At 39.0% G+C, this 14,627-nt stretch overlaps 1 protein-coding gene across 1 annotated transcript in view; it reads left to right on the top strand.

The window, feature by feature from the left end:
• The first annotated feature begins 247 nt into the window (after positions 1 to 247).
• PKP2 (plakophilin 2) overlaps positions 248 to 14,627 on the top strand; it is a 36,513-nt gene continuing 22,133 nt past the window's right edge. Inside the window, exons 1-4 of the mRNA XM_008935735.1 lie at positions 248 to 355; positions 3,293 to 3,987; positions 9,693 to 9,831; positions 12,878 to 13,085. Of these exons, the coding sequence (XP_008933983.1) occupies positions 287 to 355; positions 3,293 to 3,987; positions 9,693 to 9,831; positions 12,878 to 13,085 (1,111 nt within the window). The 5' untranslated portion in view covers positions 248 to 286. The remainder of the gene's footprint in view (positions 356 to 3,292; positions 3,988 to 9,692; positions 9,832 to 12,877; positions 13,086 to 14,627) is intronic.

Genomic DNA, 14,627 nt, shown 5'->3' with positions numbered 1-14,627 from the left:
AAGACTTCTAAAAGTTAAAAATATGTCTTCAGTAAAATAGGTAAGAAACTGAAAAAAATGGCTTGTATCCTTTGAAAGCTTTGCTTAGCCACGTTTTGGATGTGATATACTGAATGTAAACACGTTTTCATCTTATATATATTAATGGCAGCGCAGACCTGGACATTGCCCTAATACTGTAGATCGTTCTTTATAACAATGTCATGTTTTGTTAAAATCTTACTGTTAGTTGTTGGTTACAGGCAGTTTACACCGTGCATCCAGCGTTCCAGAGCGTGTCTATAACATGGGGATTACTGAAAATGATTTTGCACCAACAACTCCCTATGGTTTCTCACATTACCAGTCAAACCAGGTGAGAGAAAGAAGAAAAGCAGAAATAAATATACCACATGCATAGTTTATTAATTTTGTTACCACAAATAATAGCATGTAGATGGTGTTTCAAGGTTTGCTTGCTTGTTCGCTTTTTAAAGCCTGATTGCAGGAAAATTATGTTTTTACAACTGAGATCTGTTAATGTTTGCCCCCCTGCCAGTGACTTCTGAGGCCATTGGCTAAATTCAACTGGATCATACAGACAGGCTTTTTACAGTCCTGTTGGTTTTGTGATAATTGGCATCAAGGTAGAAAATGAAAAATCTTGTTAACATTAACTAAGGCGAAGGCTGGGACAAGTCAGATATTTATCTGGCCCACCAGGCAGCAGGTCAGTCAGCGCATGGGTAGCTCAGGGCAGCTGGAGGCTGTGCTGCTGCTCACCCAGCTGAACAGCTGGAGGCTGCTAGAGAAAGTCCATCGATCCCGCAGGGTGATGAATGACATGGGTAGGAGCTGGAAATGTGGTGGAAGAGGTTAGGGAATTCAGCACCTAAAACCACAGGAAAACATTGCTTTAGTAGAAAATAATCATGATGTAACCTGTTTTAGCATTACAAGAATTTCAGCAGCACAGTCCTCATACTACAGTGGTGTTTCTAAACTGTCTAATCACAAATTCACTTGTTATTTTGACCAACTGTTTTTGGGTTTGTGGCCTGAATGCTAAGATAAATAATTGGTTTTCTGCAGAGTTTGTGACACAGCTCATATCTGGTATGAACCTGGTTGAGGGAGCAACTATAATACTTGGAAATCAACACATAGCTCAGTGGCAAACTACTGTGTAATTAATGTTAGTAAACTGAAGGTAATTCAGCTTGAGAGCAGAAATATTTATTTAATAACTAACTATATGTGGAGAGGTCAGTACTTCCTTTATTTTAGATTACTCAAGATTGGCTTATTATCATTAAAGGAAGTAGCCCAGCTTCTGGCCAGTTAATGAAGCAGCTCTGGCTCTGTATGGAGAGAGTTAGAACCATTGACTTAACATTTCCTTCTCTGTCCTCTTGTCCTCTGTTCTCACCTACCATCCAGTCCATAATTTTTGATGTAAATCCCTCCTTTCCAAAAGAGAGCAACAAGAGGAAAACTGGAAGTGACACAGGAATCAAAAGAAAATATTACAGTTTTCCAGGCTGGAAGGGAAAAAGAAAAAAAAAACCAAACCAAACCAAACCAACCAACCAACCAAACAAAAAACCAAACCACAACACAGGGACTGTTTGTCCTGTGTGAAAACCAGAAAAAGCCACAAGGTCTAGGATTTCATAAAAGCATTATTTTCCTTGTCTGCAAACAAAACAAAGATATCCTTGCATTGCTTTTGTAGAACAAACAGATATATCCAATGATCCTTGCCTCAGCCTACTAGTTTCAGCAACATTTACTCCTTTTGTGAGTCAGATGTCACCCTCAGTAACTCCTCAACAGTGACATAAAGAGATATCCGTCTGGCAGCTATCTGCTATTTATTGTACTTTCAATTAATAACTTGTGTAAGCTTCTCAGTTTACCTTAAAAAATGCCTTTAAAATGCTGAAACCTTAATGCAACATGGAAATGGAATTTATGAGGCTTTGATTTATGGCTGGACACCACAATGCTTACTGATTTAAAAAAAAAAAAATTGGGCCATGACTTCTCTATTTCAAGCCCAGATAGTCTCACAAATTGACGTAGTTTTAGAAGATCTTTAATATATGATGTCAAATTTAGAGAATAAGAAAAAGGTAGTGTCCAGGTTTGGGTAGGATAGGTTTAATTTTCACCAGAAGCTGTGAGGGAGCTACAAATGGGATAGACAACCAAACCAGCACCAGCAATAGGTTATTTGATACCATGCTGACCTCTTGCCCAAGGCAGAAGGTTGTGAGGTTGGGGGTCATGCAGTGTGGGGTCATGCCACCATTGCCCTTTGGAGCTAATGTGATTTCTTTCTTTGTACCACTTGCTTTATATATTGTTAGTACTGTTGTTTATTGCTCCTTTTGCCCTGTTGTGTTAAATTCTCCTTATCTCATCCGACAGGGTTTTGTATTTTTCTGATTTTTCTCCAGTCCATTTTTGGGGTGGGGTGTCAGTGAGCAAGCGGACACATGGTGTCCAGCTCCTGTCTGGGTCTAAACCACAACAGGCAGGAAAATTGGAAAGGCCCCAAATGGCACCTAGCCAGTAAGCATCTTGAAGATACATCCTATAAATGAAAGGTTGAAGGAATTTGGTTTGTTGAGTTTAGAAAAGAGAAAATTATAAAGCAACATGATGATCCATTACTGTCCATGCCGTTAAGGACAGGAAAAGAAAAATCATGTTAAATTTCAACTGTAGAATTAGAGAAACCATTGAGATGGTGAAATGGCCATTTTGGTTTCTTTGGAATGTTATGTAATCTCCTTCATTTTAAGGGGTTAGCCAAACAGGGAAGGGACTGTCTCTTTTTACTAGATCCTACATCAACGGAGTGGGTAATAATAGCAATGTGCAGACAAATAAGTATAATGTTTTAATAGCTGACTGATTAATTTTCTTCTGTCTATTGGGCGGCTTAAATTTAATTTTAGTAGCAGATAAGGATGTTAATCCCCAAGAAGTTTCAAACTGAAGCTAAAAACTCCATGAATAAGCAGACTGTTCACTGCCAGACATAACTGGCTTATGCATGTTCTCGACAAAAGACTAGATGCTTAGACTTTGTCTTCTGATGTTAGACTGTATTTCTTCCTGCCTTTGTTAGATACAAAGAAGTTTTGCCAAATCCCATTTAATGCACAATTTTGGTTATGTTCACATTTTGTTTTCTGATAGCAGACCTTAGAATTTTTATCAGTTTTGGTTTGATTTCTTTGTTATTATCCCTAAATGCTGTGATCTTGCTGTGTCTCCTCTTCTTTCATGCACTCTTGAACAGGTGGCCTCACCATCCTTTTATACAAATGGCTGGGGGACGAGGATTACTTACAAGACAATGGAAGAGAGAGCTCAAAGGCAGCCTCTGAAGAGACTAGAGGTTTCACCCCAACAAAGTCCTGAAAGACTGTCATACATGTCCAATGATTTTCACTATGACAGAGGGTTTTCAGCTGGATTCTCCATGAGGCATGGAGATAGCAGGAGATCCAACGGGACTGTCCCACCAAGATACGCGCGGTCTGAGATTGTTGGTTACACTCTTCGGGATTCAGTGAACAGGGGACGCTCCTTTAAAAGGCAGTCCCACATGGGGGCTGTTAATGACACCATGCCTGATGGTGTCTACCCCAGCCCCACTGTACCTCTGTACCATCAAGCAGGCAACAGTCACAGTATGAGCAACCTTTTGGAGAAAGAGAACTATCTGACCTCAGGCAGTGCGATGGGACAAGTGAAATCACCAACTGCTTCCCATTTGGGATCTCAAAACAGGCAATCTTTAAGGTCCAGCTGGTACCAAACTACTTTGAGAAGCACACAGACCAGGAGGGAAGCTTACCAGCCAGCTTCAATAACCAGTGTCACTGAAGAAACAGATGGGAAGAGGATGCCATTGACTGCTGCTGTGGCAGCAGCAGGTAGAAATGGTTTCCTGCAGTGTGAGCAAGTCACCATCAATGGATCTCACCTAGGGTAAGCACAATGCAGGATCAGCTTTGATTCAGGGGCGTCACAGCTGAATGGAACCTGTTTAAAAAGAAAAACTGACAGCTTATGGTTCAGAAGCCAACATGGTGCATGAAATGTCGGCGCAGAGGAGGCAGAAAGTACATTAGCTTTTAAAAATCCACTTCCAGTGCAGCAGAGGAGAGGGAGAAAACATGCACATGCTGCAGGGTCCACACCTCCTGAAGAGGTTTGGGACCCCCTTTTGCCAAGAGTTAATCAATTTTATAAGGCAATATGAAGCAGTCACTGAATAATTTACAACTTAAGTCACAATACACAGTAATGTGTTGGCAAATTTTGTGCTTATAAGAGACCATATATTTCAGCACTTGTTCTCACAGGAATAGGTCAGAAATCTACCAATGAAGCAGCTTTTGGCAGGTTGACAATTTCCTGTTAAAAATCCTTCATGGTTTCAAGGAAACTTTTTAGGTTTGGTAAACCTCAGTTAAAACACAGGCAGAAATTTATCTTAGCTCTGTAGCAACATCCATCCCATAGAACAAATATAACTGCTCTGAATCTTGGGACCTGAGAGATTCTAGCTACCTTGAGATCCTACATGCTCTGAAGGCATTATCTTAATTTGAAGCCCTGTTAACTCTGCCCCAAGGACTCAGGAAAATTGTTTAAAATCTTAGAAGCATTCTTTTTTTTTCATTTTTCCCAAATTACTTTTTTCCCCCCTAAAGTTCCCTTTTAGAGAAGATTTCCAAATGTCTACAATCAATTCCATTTTCAAAAGAAAAAAAAATCATCAGTTCTGAAATTCCTGTCAGGAGTGAGTATTGTTTTCATTTTAGAGTATTTCTAAATGTTTCCAGAGCACTTCAGGTTCAATGGACAGAACAAACCACGTGGTAAACAGGAGGTGGTTACTTGCACTGATAACTGTGCTGTCTGTTGTTGTTTCATAATCCAAAGAGAATCCCAAGGTTTCTAAAGTTAGTCATGGTGTAATTTACAATGGTGTTATTATGAAATGTTTCTTTTTCCATAACTGTGTTAAGTTCATTTTTCTGAAGGCCACCATTCTTCTTTTTCTTAATTTGCTTTTGTGTGAGATGAGGCATCATCTGGTATCACTGCTGCATACAGATCAGGTATTGCCTGTTGCAACTACATGTTGTGTGTTATGACTGGATTTACAAACATATAAAGTCTTGTGTCCACATCCAATCTGGGTCAAAATTTTCATCTCTGGGTGATGCATGAATTAAGAGAGCTGGTATATAGTGATGTGACTCTGAAGTGTCCAGTCTTTACAGCAAGTAAGTCCAGGAAAAAATAGCTGAGAGCTGACAGCAGCTACAGATTTGGGAGTAGTAATGTAGAAAATAGATTCCTGGGAGGACTTCGTTTATCAGTAAGACGATTTTCAAACAGGCACATATTCCATTGACTTAATAATTTATTTAAGTTTAGGCACATTCTTGAGTACCTTTCTGAACCATTTAATTTTGTGTAGGAGCAATTTTGGTTCTTCTTTTGCAGGTGCAGACACTGGAGTCTGGTTGTCTGCCTGCACAAACATCAGCCAAAGTGCTTTTCATACTTGCAGGTGTAAACATCTGTCTTCAGTCATTGTGCAAGTAGCTTGAGATCATGCTGAACTCAGATGGAAGATTTGTGACCTAGTGGAAGACTTTTTTACAGCATAATTCCTTAAGTGCCAGTTTTTAAGTTCAGCTTTTGCTGAAAATTACAGAGGGAAACAATAGGCAGTGCTGTGAAAGCCTCTAAAGTTCCTTTTGTAGATGTTTACAGATTTCATTTATCTCAGTACTTCTATTGAGTTTACTTGTACATATCTTGTTTAGATATTCAAATAGCCTAGGTTCTACTTCAGTTTCATAGCTAGGTTTTTTGCGGGGTGAAGGGCTCTTTATTCTACCCGGAGTTTGAAAAAAAGTCTGTAAAATGTAATAGCTTATATTAGTGAAGAGACTGGTGAAAAGTAGCATTTAAGATACAAATCTGCAAGAGATTTGTACCACTAGATTCTTAAATTATGAGGAAGAAACTGTAGCCATTTTAGCTGACTGAAGTCAGATTTGTTACACATGCTTATGTAATAATGTGTGTATGGTATCCACATACATTATTCCTGTTTTCAGACATTTAAAATACTCATATAATAACTCCCCTTCTAATTCTCACTACTGGAAGGGCTTGATGCAGAAATCCTATTTTGGTGGTAGTACATTCCAGTTCATCCACATCTAGCCTACTGCACAGTATAATGTTGAATTAGGGATTTAAAACAGAATACAGAACATTTTGCTTTAAGGCATACACTGCTGTCAAATCAGAGATTTTCACTTAAGTTCATCATTCCACCAGCAGTACAACTTCTGTCAAGACTTCTCAGTTTAAGAAGTTAATAGAGATTTTCACCTTACTTGTCATTTCTCATTCTTTTTGATTTTGAGATTGCATTATCTGAGGTATTTCTTCCTTAGCTATTGCTCCCTTAATAATGGGAATAGGGTGGGTAAGATAAGCCTGTTTTCTGAGCAGTTTGATTTTTTCAGAAATTTTTACTTTTCTATGCAAATCAAAATTTAGGTCTTTGCAAGGTTAATTAAGAGTTAGCTGTTAATAAACAGTTTTGTGAGGTTAAAGATAAACAGTGGTCTAGCTGCATATAGGATTTGAAATGTATATAAAAGCATTTTCAAACTTCCTATAGAAGAATTAGTTCATGCTATGAAATCAAAGCAGAAAAATCAGAATATAGAGATGTTATCTCTGTATCTTCTGGTGAAGTGAAGCAGTTAAAAGCATCCTTATGTCAAGGGCTTGGGGAAGAGAGAGGTTTAACCTGAAGCTGAGAAACAGCTTCTTACAGAACCTGACCTCTAAATGTGCTGAGAGCTGTCACTAAATGATGAGACAACACAGCGTATGTATCTCAAAAATGTTATATTCCATCAGTTAAAGTGAAGTCAGAACTTGTCTGACTTCATTCTTCCGTTTAACAACCATTGCCTGAGTGTCTGGATGTTTCTTGTCATTACACATGCTAAGCAGCCACGTAGCTATTAAGTTTACCTGTAAATGTCTTGAGGGTAGAATGGAATCATTGCATCAAATTCTATTTTGATGAAATACAGGGTGCTGCAACTTTATGAGTACCATTAAGAGTCAAGGATTATACTGCATCCTTTATTACTGTCAGCAAAAATCTTAGTTAATGCTGTTTTTATCCAATGAAGAGCAATCCTGGTACAGCAGTGGACAACAGGAGAGAAAGATTTTGGCTACTGCACATGAAGGAGTATCAGCCATGAAGGGGTAACTCTGGTGAATGGTGGGCTGCTCTCAGTCTCAATGCAGGTCTACACACCAAGCACTTAGAAATCTGGTCTCTCAGCCTGACAGTGACTGTTGATGGATCTTTACTACTCTGGGACATCCTTGGCATCCTGGGGCTTTCTCACAGATTTCTCTTATGTCCCATGAGGGAACAGCTCATACAGGAATCTTGACCTTGCATAGTGGATGGATGAGTCCTTCTCTGCCACTAGTCACTGAAATGACTCACAATTTAAAACATTGGAGATGTCTGCCACTGCGGAAAGAACAGAATCTGATCAAAGAGCTCCAGAGTTAGTGCAGTGACTAGCAGGCAGATAGGCGTGCTCACGTAAGCTCAGATGTGTAATACAGTCACAAAACCCTTGTTGATTTAAGAAACCTGACTACAACCCGAACTCGAAAAGCCTGTTTTTCTCTCCCACTTCTAAGAGAGTAAGAAGAAGAAATGTGATCTGGCTTTTTTCATTACTCATCGTTCAAGATCTTTAAGTAGGTTTCCGATCAGTACATCCGACTTGCAACTTAGAGTAACTAAGTAACTACTTTGTTTTAAATCTGGGCTGAAGTAAACTTTGAAAATCAGAAAGCTGTGAATATTGCCAGACCTGAGCCCAGAGTGCCAGATCTATTAGCCATAGTTCTGTCTACTTTCACTTTGGTTTATCCTCTCCATTGACATCCTCAGCACTCTGTCCCCTTTATTTCATCTTCATCTTGCACTAGTGTGCATCAGCACCTAGACATGCAGTTTATTTCCTTAAAATACTGACTCAGAGTAGGGGAGAAGACAAGAAATAATATTATTTATACCAACGGGAAATGTAGAGGCAGGTAGAAAACTTGGAGTATGAGAGTATAATTTAATTTGCAACAAGTGATGATGATCTACAGTGTAGCTGGCAGGGAAAATTCCAACTAAATCCATTTTTGTCTCAAAGCTCATGAGTTCATCATAAAGAGTTGGATTTCAATGCATCTGTAACAAGATTTCCTGTGAGAAATCTGCCTGTTTTCTGCCTAGTTTGTCTGCCTTGCTCCTCCACAGCCCATTCTGGGCAAGCCTGGTCTTCCAGGCTCTTTTGATTCTGCCAGTCCATTATTGGGAAAATCTCAGAGCTGAAGAACTCAGTGACTCCTGGTGCAGTCCACAAACACATGCTTTAGAAATATTGCATTTCTCACTAACAAAAGCATTTTGTATTTCACTTTTCTGAACATTATTTATTATTTAATATTTCTGCTTACTTAAAAAAGTCAGTTTAAAATAGGGAAACTTATTTCCCTATTTTAACATGCAAGGTAATTGTGTCAAAATCTCTAATTTTAGGTGCATTTACTGAGTTCATTATCAAGTGAGATGTTCTAATTCTGGTAGCTCTGAAGTAGGGAGTTATTGCAAATGACTACTTGTTGAACTGTGTTTCACAGACTTCCCTCTTGCCCTTATCTCACCAGCCTGGGATCTGGTTCTCCAAAATTACTTAAAAAGAAAAAAAGCCTCATGTTTATGTCTACTTCCCTCCTACCCTCCCTTTTTCTTTTTCTCTTGGTGCAGAGAATTTGAAACAGAAAGTAAATAAAAAGGCTGGGGAACATAACCGCCTGTCCCAGAGCTAATGTACCTGATTGTGCCATGTTTTCTGTTCCATTTACTGGGGAAAAAAAGGGTCTGGTGACCTCTCTTTCCAATTTTTTGTAAGGTTGTCTAACACAATTATAATTTAAGCAAACATGCTGGAAGCTGGGAGGAAGATAGCCACATATATATTTAATCCTATCAGAAGCAATGTACATACTTGATTTAATTTTTATTTGATTTGTTTTGTCCCACATGAAAAAGAGCTTTGCCCATGTAGTTCAAACTAGAGCAACTTCCGCAAGCTTCAAAAAAACTAGCACTAAGCCTTGTATATATGTAGTCTGTGAACTGAGACACTGAAGAAAGGCATCAAAACAAGTATAAAAATCCAATTGTCACATTACTGAGAAAAACATCCAGGTATCTTCATGATCAGTGAAAAACACTCTGATTTGGATGTGACCTTCTTTGGATCTTAGTCCTTTATCCACTGATGTTTCTATTTTGTTTTTGTAATGTAGAGCATGACTTGTTTTGTCCAGAAGCTCTCATTGTTACAACACGTCCATTTATGATTTTCTCTTCCCCCAGAACAGTATCTCTTAAAGCATTTATTGCATTTTCTGCTACTGGAAAGGGAATAATTTTCTAAGAAAAGATAAAGTTACTTGAAAAATATGAAAATGCTAGTATTACAAGAAATTTCACAGGCTAAATTATGATTTTTCTGCAGTCTTACTTCACTATATATCCTCTGTCTACTTCTAAGGAGCCCAGAAGGGGAGATGACTCTGGAGCGTGCAGTGAGCATCCTGAAGAGTGAAAATACACAGTCCACACCTAGGATTCTTGCTGCTGTGACTTTCATACAGCATGAGTGCTTCCAGAAGGCAGATGCCAGAAGAAAAGTAAGTAATTATTTTTATGCCAGTTGCAATCAGGTAAAGAAAGTAACTTTCTATACTGTGTGGTACCATGCGCCAACATGAAAAAAAAAAAATAAAGACACTCCAAGAAACCTTGTAGGATACTGAAGTTGAATATTTTCCCTAAAATATGCTGAATATATTTTGGTGCAGATTGTTTTAAATCGATGGAATGACACTGGTCTATGCTAGCAAAAATTTGGTCTTTAGCATTTTGTGGTAGGAAACATAGAAATGTGGGGTGACAATTAATCCAAACCATCTGTAATTACAGATGTTTATGACCAACTTTCAACAAATCTCATTGATTAGGATCCCACAAGCTCCCTTGGCAGTCAAAATAGTACCCTTACCAGTTACTCCTAAAGTGTAACTGAGATCTCCCTTCTGCAAACTGAGTTGATTAATTTCTATCCTATCTTGATAGACGTGGAGAAAAATTTATTTTTCTGTCCCCTCGATAACTTTTTTTCATATATGATAAAACTTCTAAGTGTATACCCATAGAGGTTGCTCTTTTTCAGGCCAAACAAACACAGTTCTTTCAGCCTTTATAAATTCTTTGTAAGTTGCAGAGTCTAAACTTTTTTGCCAATATAATTGCTTGTCTCTCATTTTTGACTGACATGCTTACATCATTGGTACAGAAAAGAAAACATCCCAGAAAAGAACACTCTGGGAGTGCAGCACAAGCTTAGCCAAGCCTCAGGGTCTGCTAGGACTGCATGAGTGCATTTATATAGTGTGTGGATTAGCCAAATCAGTAAGGGCTTGCTGGGACTGCACAAATGCATTAATACATTGTTTGGACTAACCAAATTTGTTAAGTGTCTTACAAGAGACTTAGTAAGTCTCTTAAAAGTTCTTTGAAAGGGCATAGTAAAAAATATTCTCTTTCTTTTTCTTTCAATTTCACTAACAAACACATTTATGGCTCTCTTGCTGAACAATTCTGTACATTAATGTGCAAGGTGGTTGTTTATTTCAACCATTTCAAAAAAATTCTCTACACCTGCTTTGTTTTATAGTATGCTTAGTAATATTTATACATAATCTCAGCCTTAACTCCATATTCATGTATATGCAGTCCAGTTCAATGACAGCCAAACATCACAGTCCTTTGGTATTTTAGCTTGCTTCTGGTAGATCAAAGTCTGTTTTGGAAAAAAAAAAAAACAACAGTGCTATTAACAGCCTTAACTTCAGTCTGAGGACAGAGCTTTTGGATCGAATGTTTTATTCAATGAAAGTGTTTTGTTATTCAAAGCTCTCTCAGGCAGCTTCCTGGAAAACAAGGGGATAAGTAAAAGAGTTCAAAATGGAGCAGTCAGCCTCAAGCCTTCTTCTATTTTCTTGTCTATCCCACATATACAGTTTTTTGCTGTTTGGTGTCCATTAGACTCGTTCATGCTGGCATTGCCTTATTTCCCCTTTTTAGCCTTTCAGCCTGCATTCCTTTTCTTTGTCTCCCGATGTTTTGTTCCCTGATACTTGATAGTCTTCAGGTCTAGTGACTTTTCTTTTTTCATGTGAACTTGTGGTCTTACAGCACTTTGGTGAATTTTGTCTGCTGATGAAAATTTTGAAAGACCAATCAATAGCTTTTGTGAATTCTCCTCTGCACATTAGATCGAAATAGCACCACTTCTTTTACAAGAGCTGTAAATCCCTTAAAATACCAACAGAAAGCCTGCATAAATGTTTTAAAAAACCAACCAGCTACAGTATCGGTGTCAGAAGGGCTTATCTCCTGTAATTAGATGGATGACTGTGCCTTCAGTGTGCTCTGTGCTCCCCTTAGCTCAAGACATGTATTTCCACATTTCCTTCTGCTAGCACCTGGGTGACTGCTGAATGAATGCAGGGGGAATCAGGTCAGCAGTGAAGTAGCAAGAAACTGTGCCTTTTGTACAGATGAATCAGAAGAAAGGCAAGCAGGCAGTGTAGTTTGCCAGGGCATGAAGGGCAAAAAGGCTTTGTTGCATTTCATTTCTTCATGTTGCCAACACCTGTCGACTGTATTGAATTCTTTTTATCATTAATCTCTGGACTACTCAAAACAGATGTATCAGATATCTAAGTCTTTCACATGCTGTTGGTTCTACACAAGGATGAGTTTGTCCACAAAAGCATATGGCATTTTGAGATGCTGGAGGAATCATCCTCAATTGTACATGATTGTAAGGTATTTTCCATAATAAACTCATTCCCAAGTGGGCCAAGGCTTTTCTTATGCCACAGAACAGCTCATATGGGATTCATCATTTGCCACAACATGTAGAACCTGGAAACTCTTTGTTTCCTTACAGCTGCTTTAAAATAACATTTTATTAATTCTTCATTCATATGGGGCCAAAATCTCGTTTTCTAAAGAAATAGACACTAAAGAGTAGTCTTTGTTAAATGTAGGTGGTTCACTAATTTTAACTAGCTTGCAGTGTTTAATGATCTACGTTTTGAAGTTTACTAGTTTACTATTTTATTTTCAATATGCCAGAGAGCAGAAGTACTAAGTATAATGTATTCTTATTTAATACACTTTCAACACATGCACAGAAGTTAACATAGAAAAAAAAGATTGTCTGTCCATCAGGCTGGCTGCTGAAAAAAAGAGAACACTAAACTTGGCACATGAGGAGCATTTGACATCCAGAAATCTCAAAGCAGTTCATAAATGTTTCTGAGTTAAATCTCAACTATCCATATCAACAACATGGAAGCTAAAATACAGAGCAATTAAATTTCTTATCAGACAGTACAAATCTGCAGAAAAGCCAGAAAAGATTTAGTTTCATTCTCTTACATTAATTACTAAATTATGATGCTTCCTTTAGTTGTGGATTTTAACTGTGACTCATATGAAAGCTCAGAAGTCATGGCCAAATGATTAATGATCTGTGCTTCAAATCTTTCAAATGGGAGCAAATGAAACAAGTCCTTATGACTATTTAAAGGTTTGCTGGGGAGGGAAGGATGGAATTTGTTGCAGTATCTAACTATTCTCTGCTGTGTTTTGTTCTCCTCACAGGTTTTCTTAGTTGGTGGTATCCCCAAACTTTTACAACTTCTTGATGTTCAGAATGAGGACATTCAGCGTGCAGCATGTGGTGCTCTGAGAAACTTGGTGTTTGAGGACAATGACAACAAACTGGAAGTGTCAGAGCAGAAAGGGATCCCACTCTTGCTCCACCTACTCCGACACACCAGGGATGTAGAGACTAAAAAGCAAATAACAGGTAGTGTTTGTTTTTGAAGTGCTTCAAGTGGCACGTAAGCTTTCCCTGGGAGGGGAAAGGTTTACAGCATTGTTTGCTTAGGCCAACGTTTAGTGATTAAATACAAGAACATTGTCACCTATTCTAAGTTCTTCCCTTAGGGTGGAATTCCAAGGTCCTTACTCAAGTCCAGTCTTTAAAAAAGAACTAGGAACTGCAGCTTCCCTTCTTAAGGCTTCTTCAGAAATGACACGGGTCTGTTTGTTTACAGGAAGCTTACAGTCCTGCATATTCCAGAAAAGAAAGTAATGGTCCTAATTCCAAATTCTGTAGAACCATTTTGGTAGAACGGTGATCAGAGCAGTTGCAGAGGTGCCTGGGACCAGAATTAATGCCCACTACTCATGCAGCAGCTCAGCCCTCACTTTCAACACCATGCTGCCAGTGCATACTGGGAGCTCCTTGTTGAAGACTGACCCCTAGAACTGTCAGGTGCTGTGGATAGGAAGTGCTTATCCTGCTCCCCACAAACTCTACTGCCCCAAATTTCTACTCTTGAGCTCTGTCACTCCTACCTATTTACACCCAAGTCTGTCTTCTTCTGGACAGGAGAAGTGTAGAGGACAGCTTCCTCACACAAATGTTAAATGTGTGATAAGCGTTAGCAGGGCCAACCAGGAATGTGGCACTGCTGGACTTGCTACTCACAAACAAGAAAACTTCCTTTGTGTAGTATCCTGGTGAGTTACTATTACTGCCTTGGTTGCAGTGATCACAATATTGTGGAGTTTGGGATCCTGCTGAGCACAGTGAAGGTTAGTACCAAGACAGAGGATTCAGAATTTAGAAGAGCAAACTTCAGCTCACTAAGAGCTCATTTGAGAGGGATTCTGTGGGAAGCTTCATGGAGGATAAAGAAGCTAGCAAGTGCTAGGAGTTTTTCAAGAGTGCTCCTCTGGAAGCACAAAACCAGTTCATCCCCTTTAAAAGTGAGGGAAGTAGGCAGAGCAAGAGACCTCCTTGGCTTACCTGCAAGCCTCCAAGCCTGCTCAAAACCAAGAGAAGTGTACCAGAGATGGAAATGCAAACAAATAACTGTTGAGAACTACAAGAGCATCAACAGGGTGTGCGGAGGTGCAGTTAGAAAAGCAAAATCTCAGCTTGAATTGGAATTGGCCAGAGATGTCCAAAACTACAAGAAAGTGTTCTTCAGGTACATAAAGAACCTGCAGAAACAGAAGGAAAATATCAGCCCCTTGTTAAACAGGAGAGGTGAATTAGTCACCAACAGGGTTGAAAAGGCAGAGATCCTTAATGCTTTCCTCACCTCTGTCTTTACCAGCACTGTTGGGTAACAGTCCTTGGGAATAAAAATCCAGGTCAATGCAAACACAGACCCACCATCAGTGAAGGAAGTGTCAGTATGTGAGCTATTACAGGAGCTTGACCCCTATAAATCAATGGGCCCTGATGCTATCCACCCAAGGTTGTTAAGAGAGATGGATGACATCATTGCAAGGACGCTCTCCATAATCTTTGAGAAGCTGTGGAAATTGGGGGACA

Source organism: Merops nubicus, unplaced genomic scaffold (assembly GCF_000691845.1).
Source record: "Merops nubicus isolate BGI_N331 unplaced genomic scaffold, ASM69184v1 scaffold13072, whole genome shotgun sequence".
NCBI lineage: Eukaryota > Metazoa > Chordata > Aves > Coraciiformes > Meropidae > Merops > Merops nubicus.
This window is presented reverse-complemented; position numbering and strand designations above follow the sequence as displayed.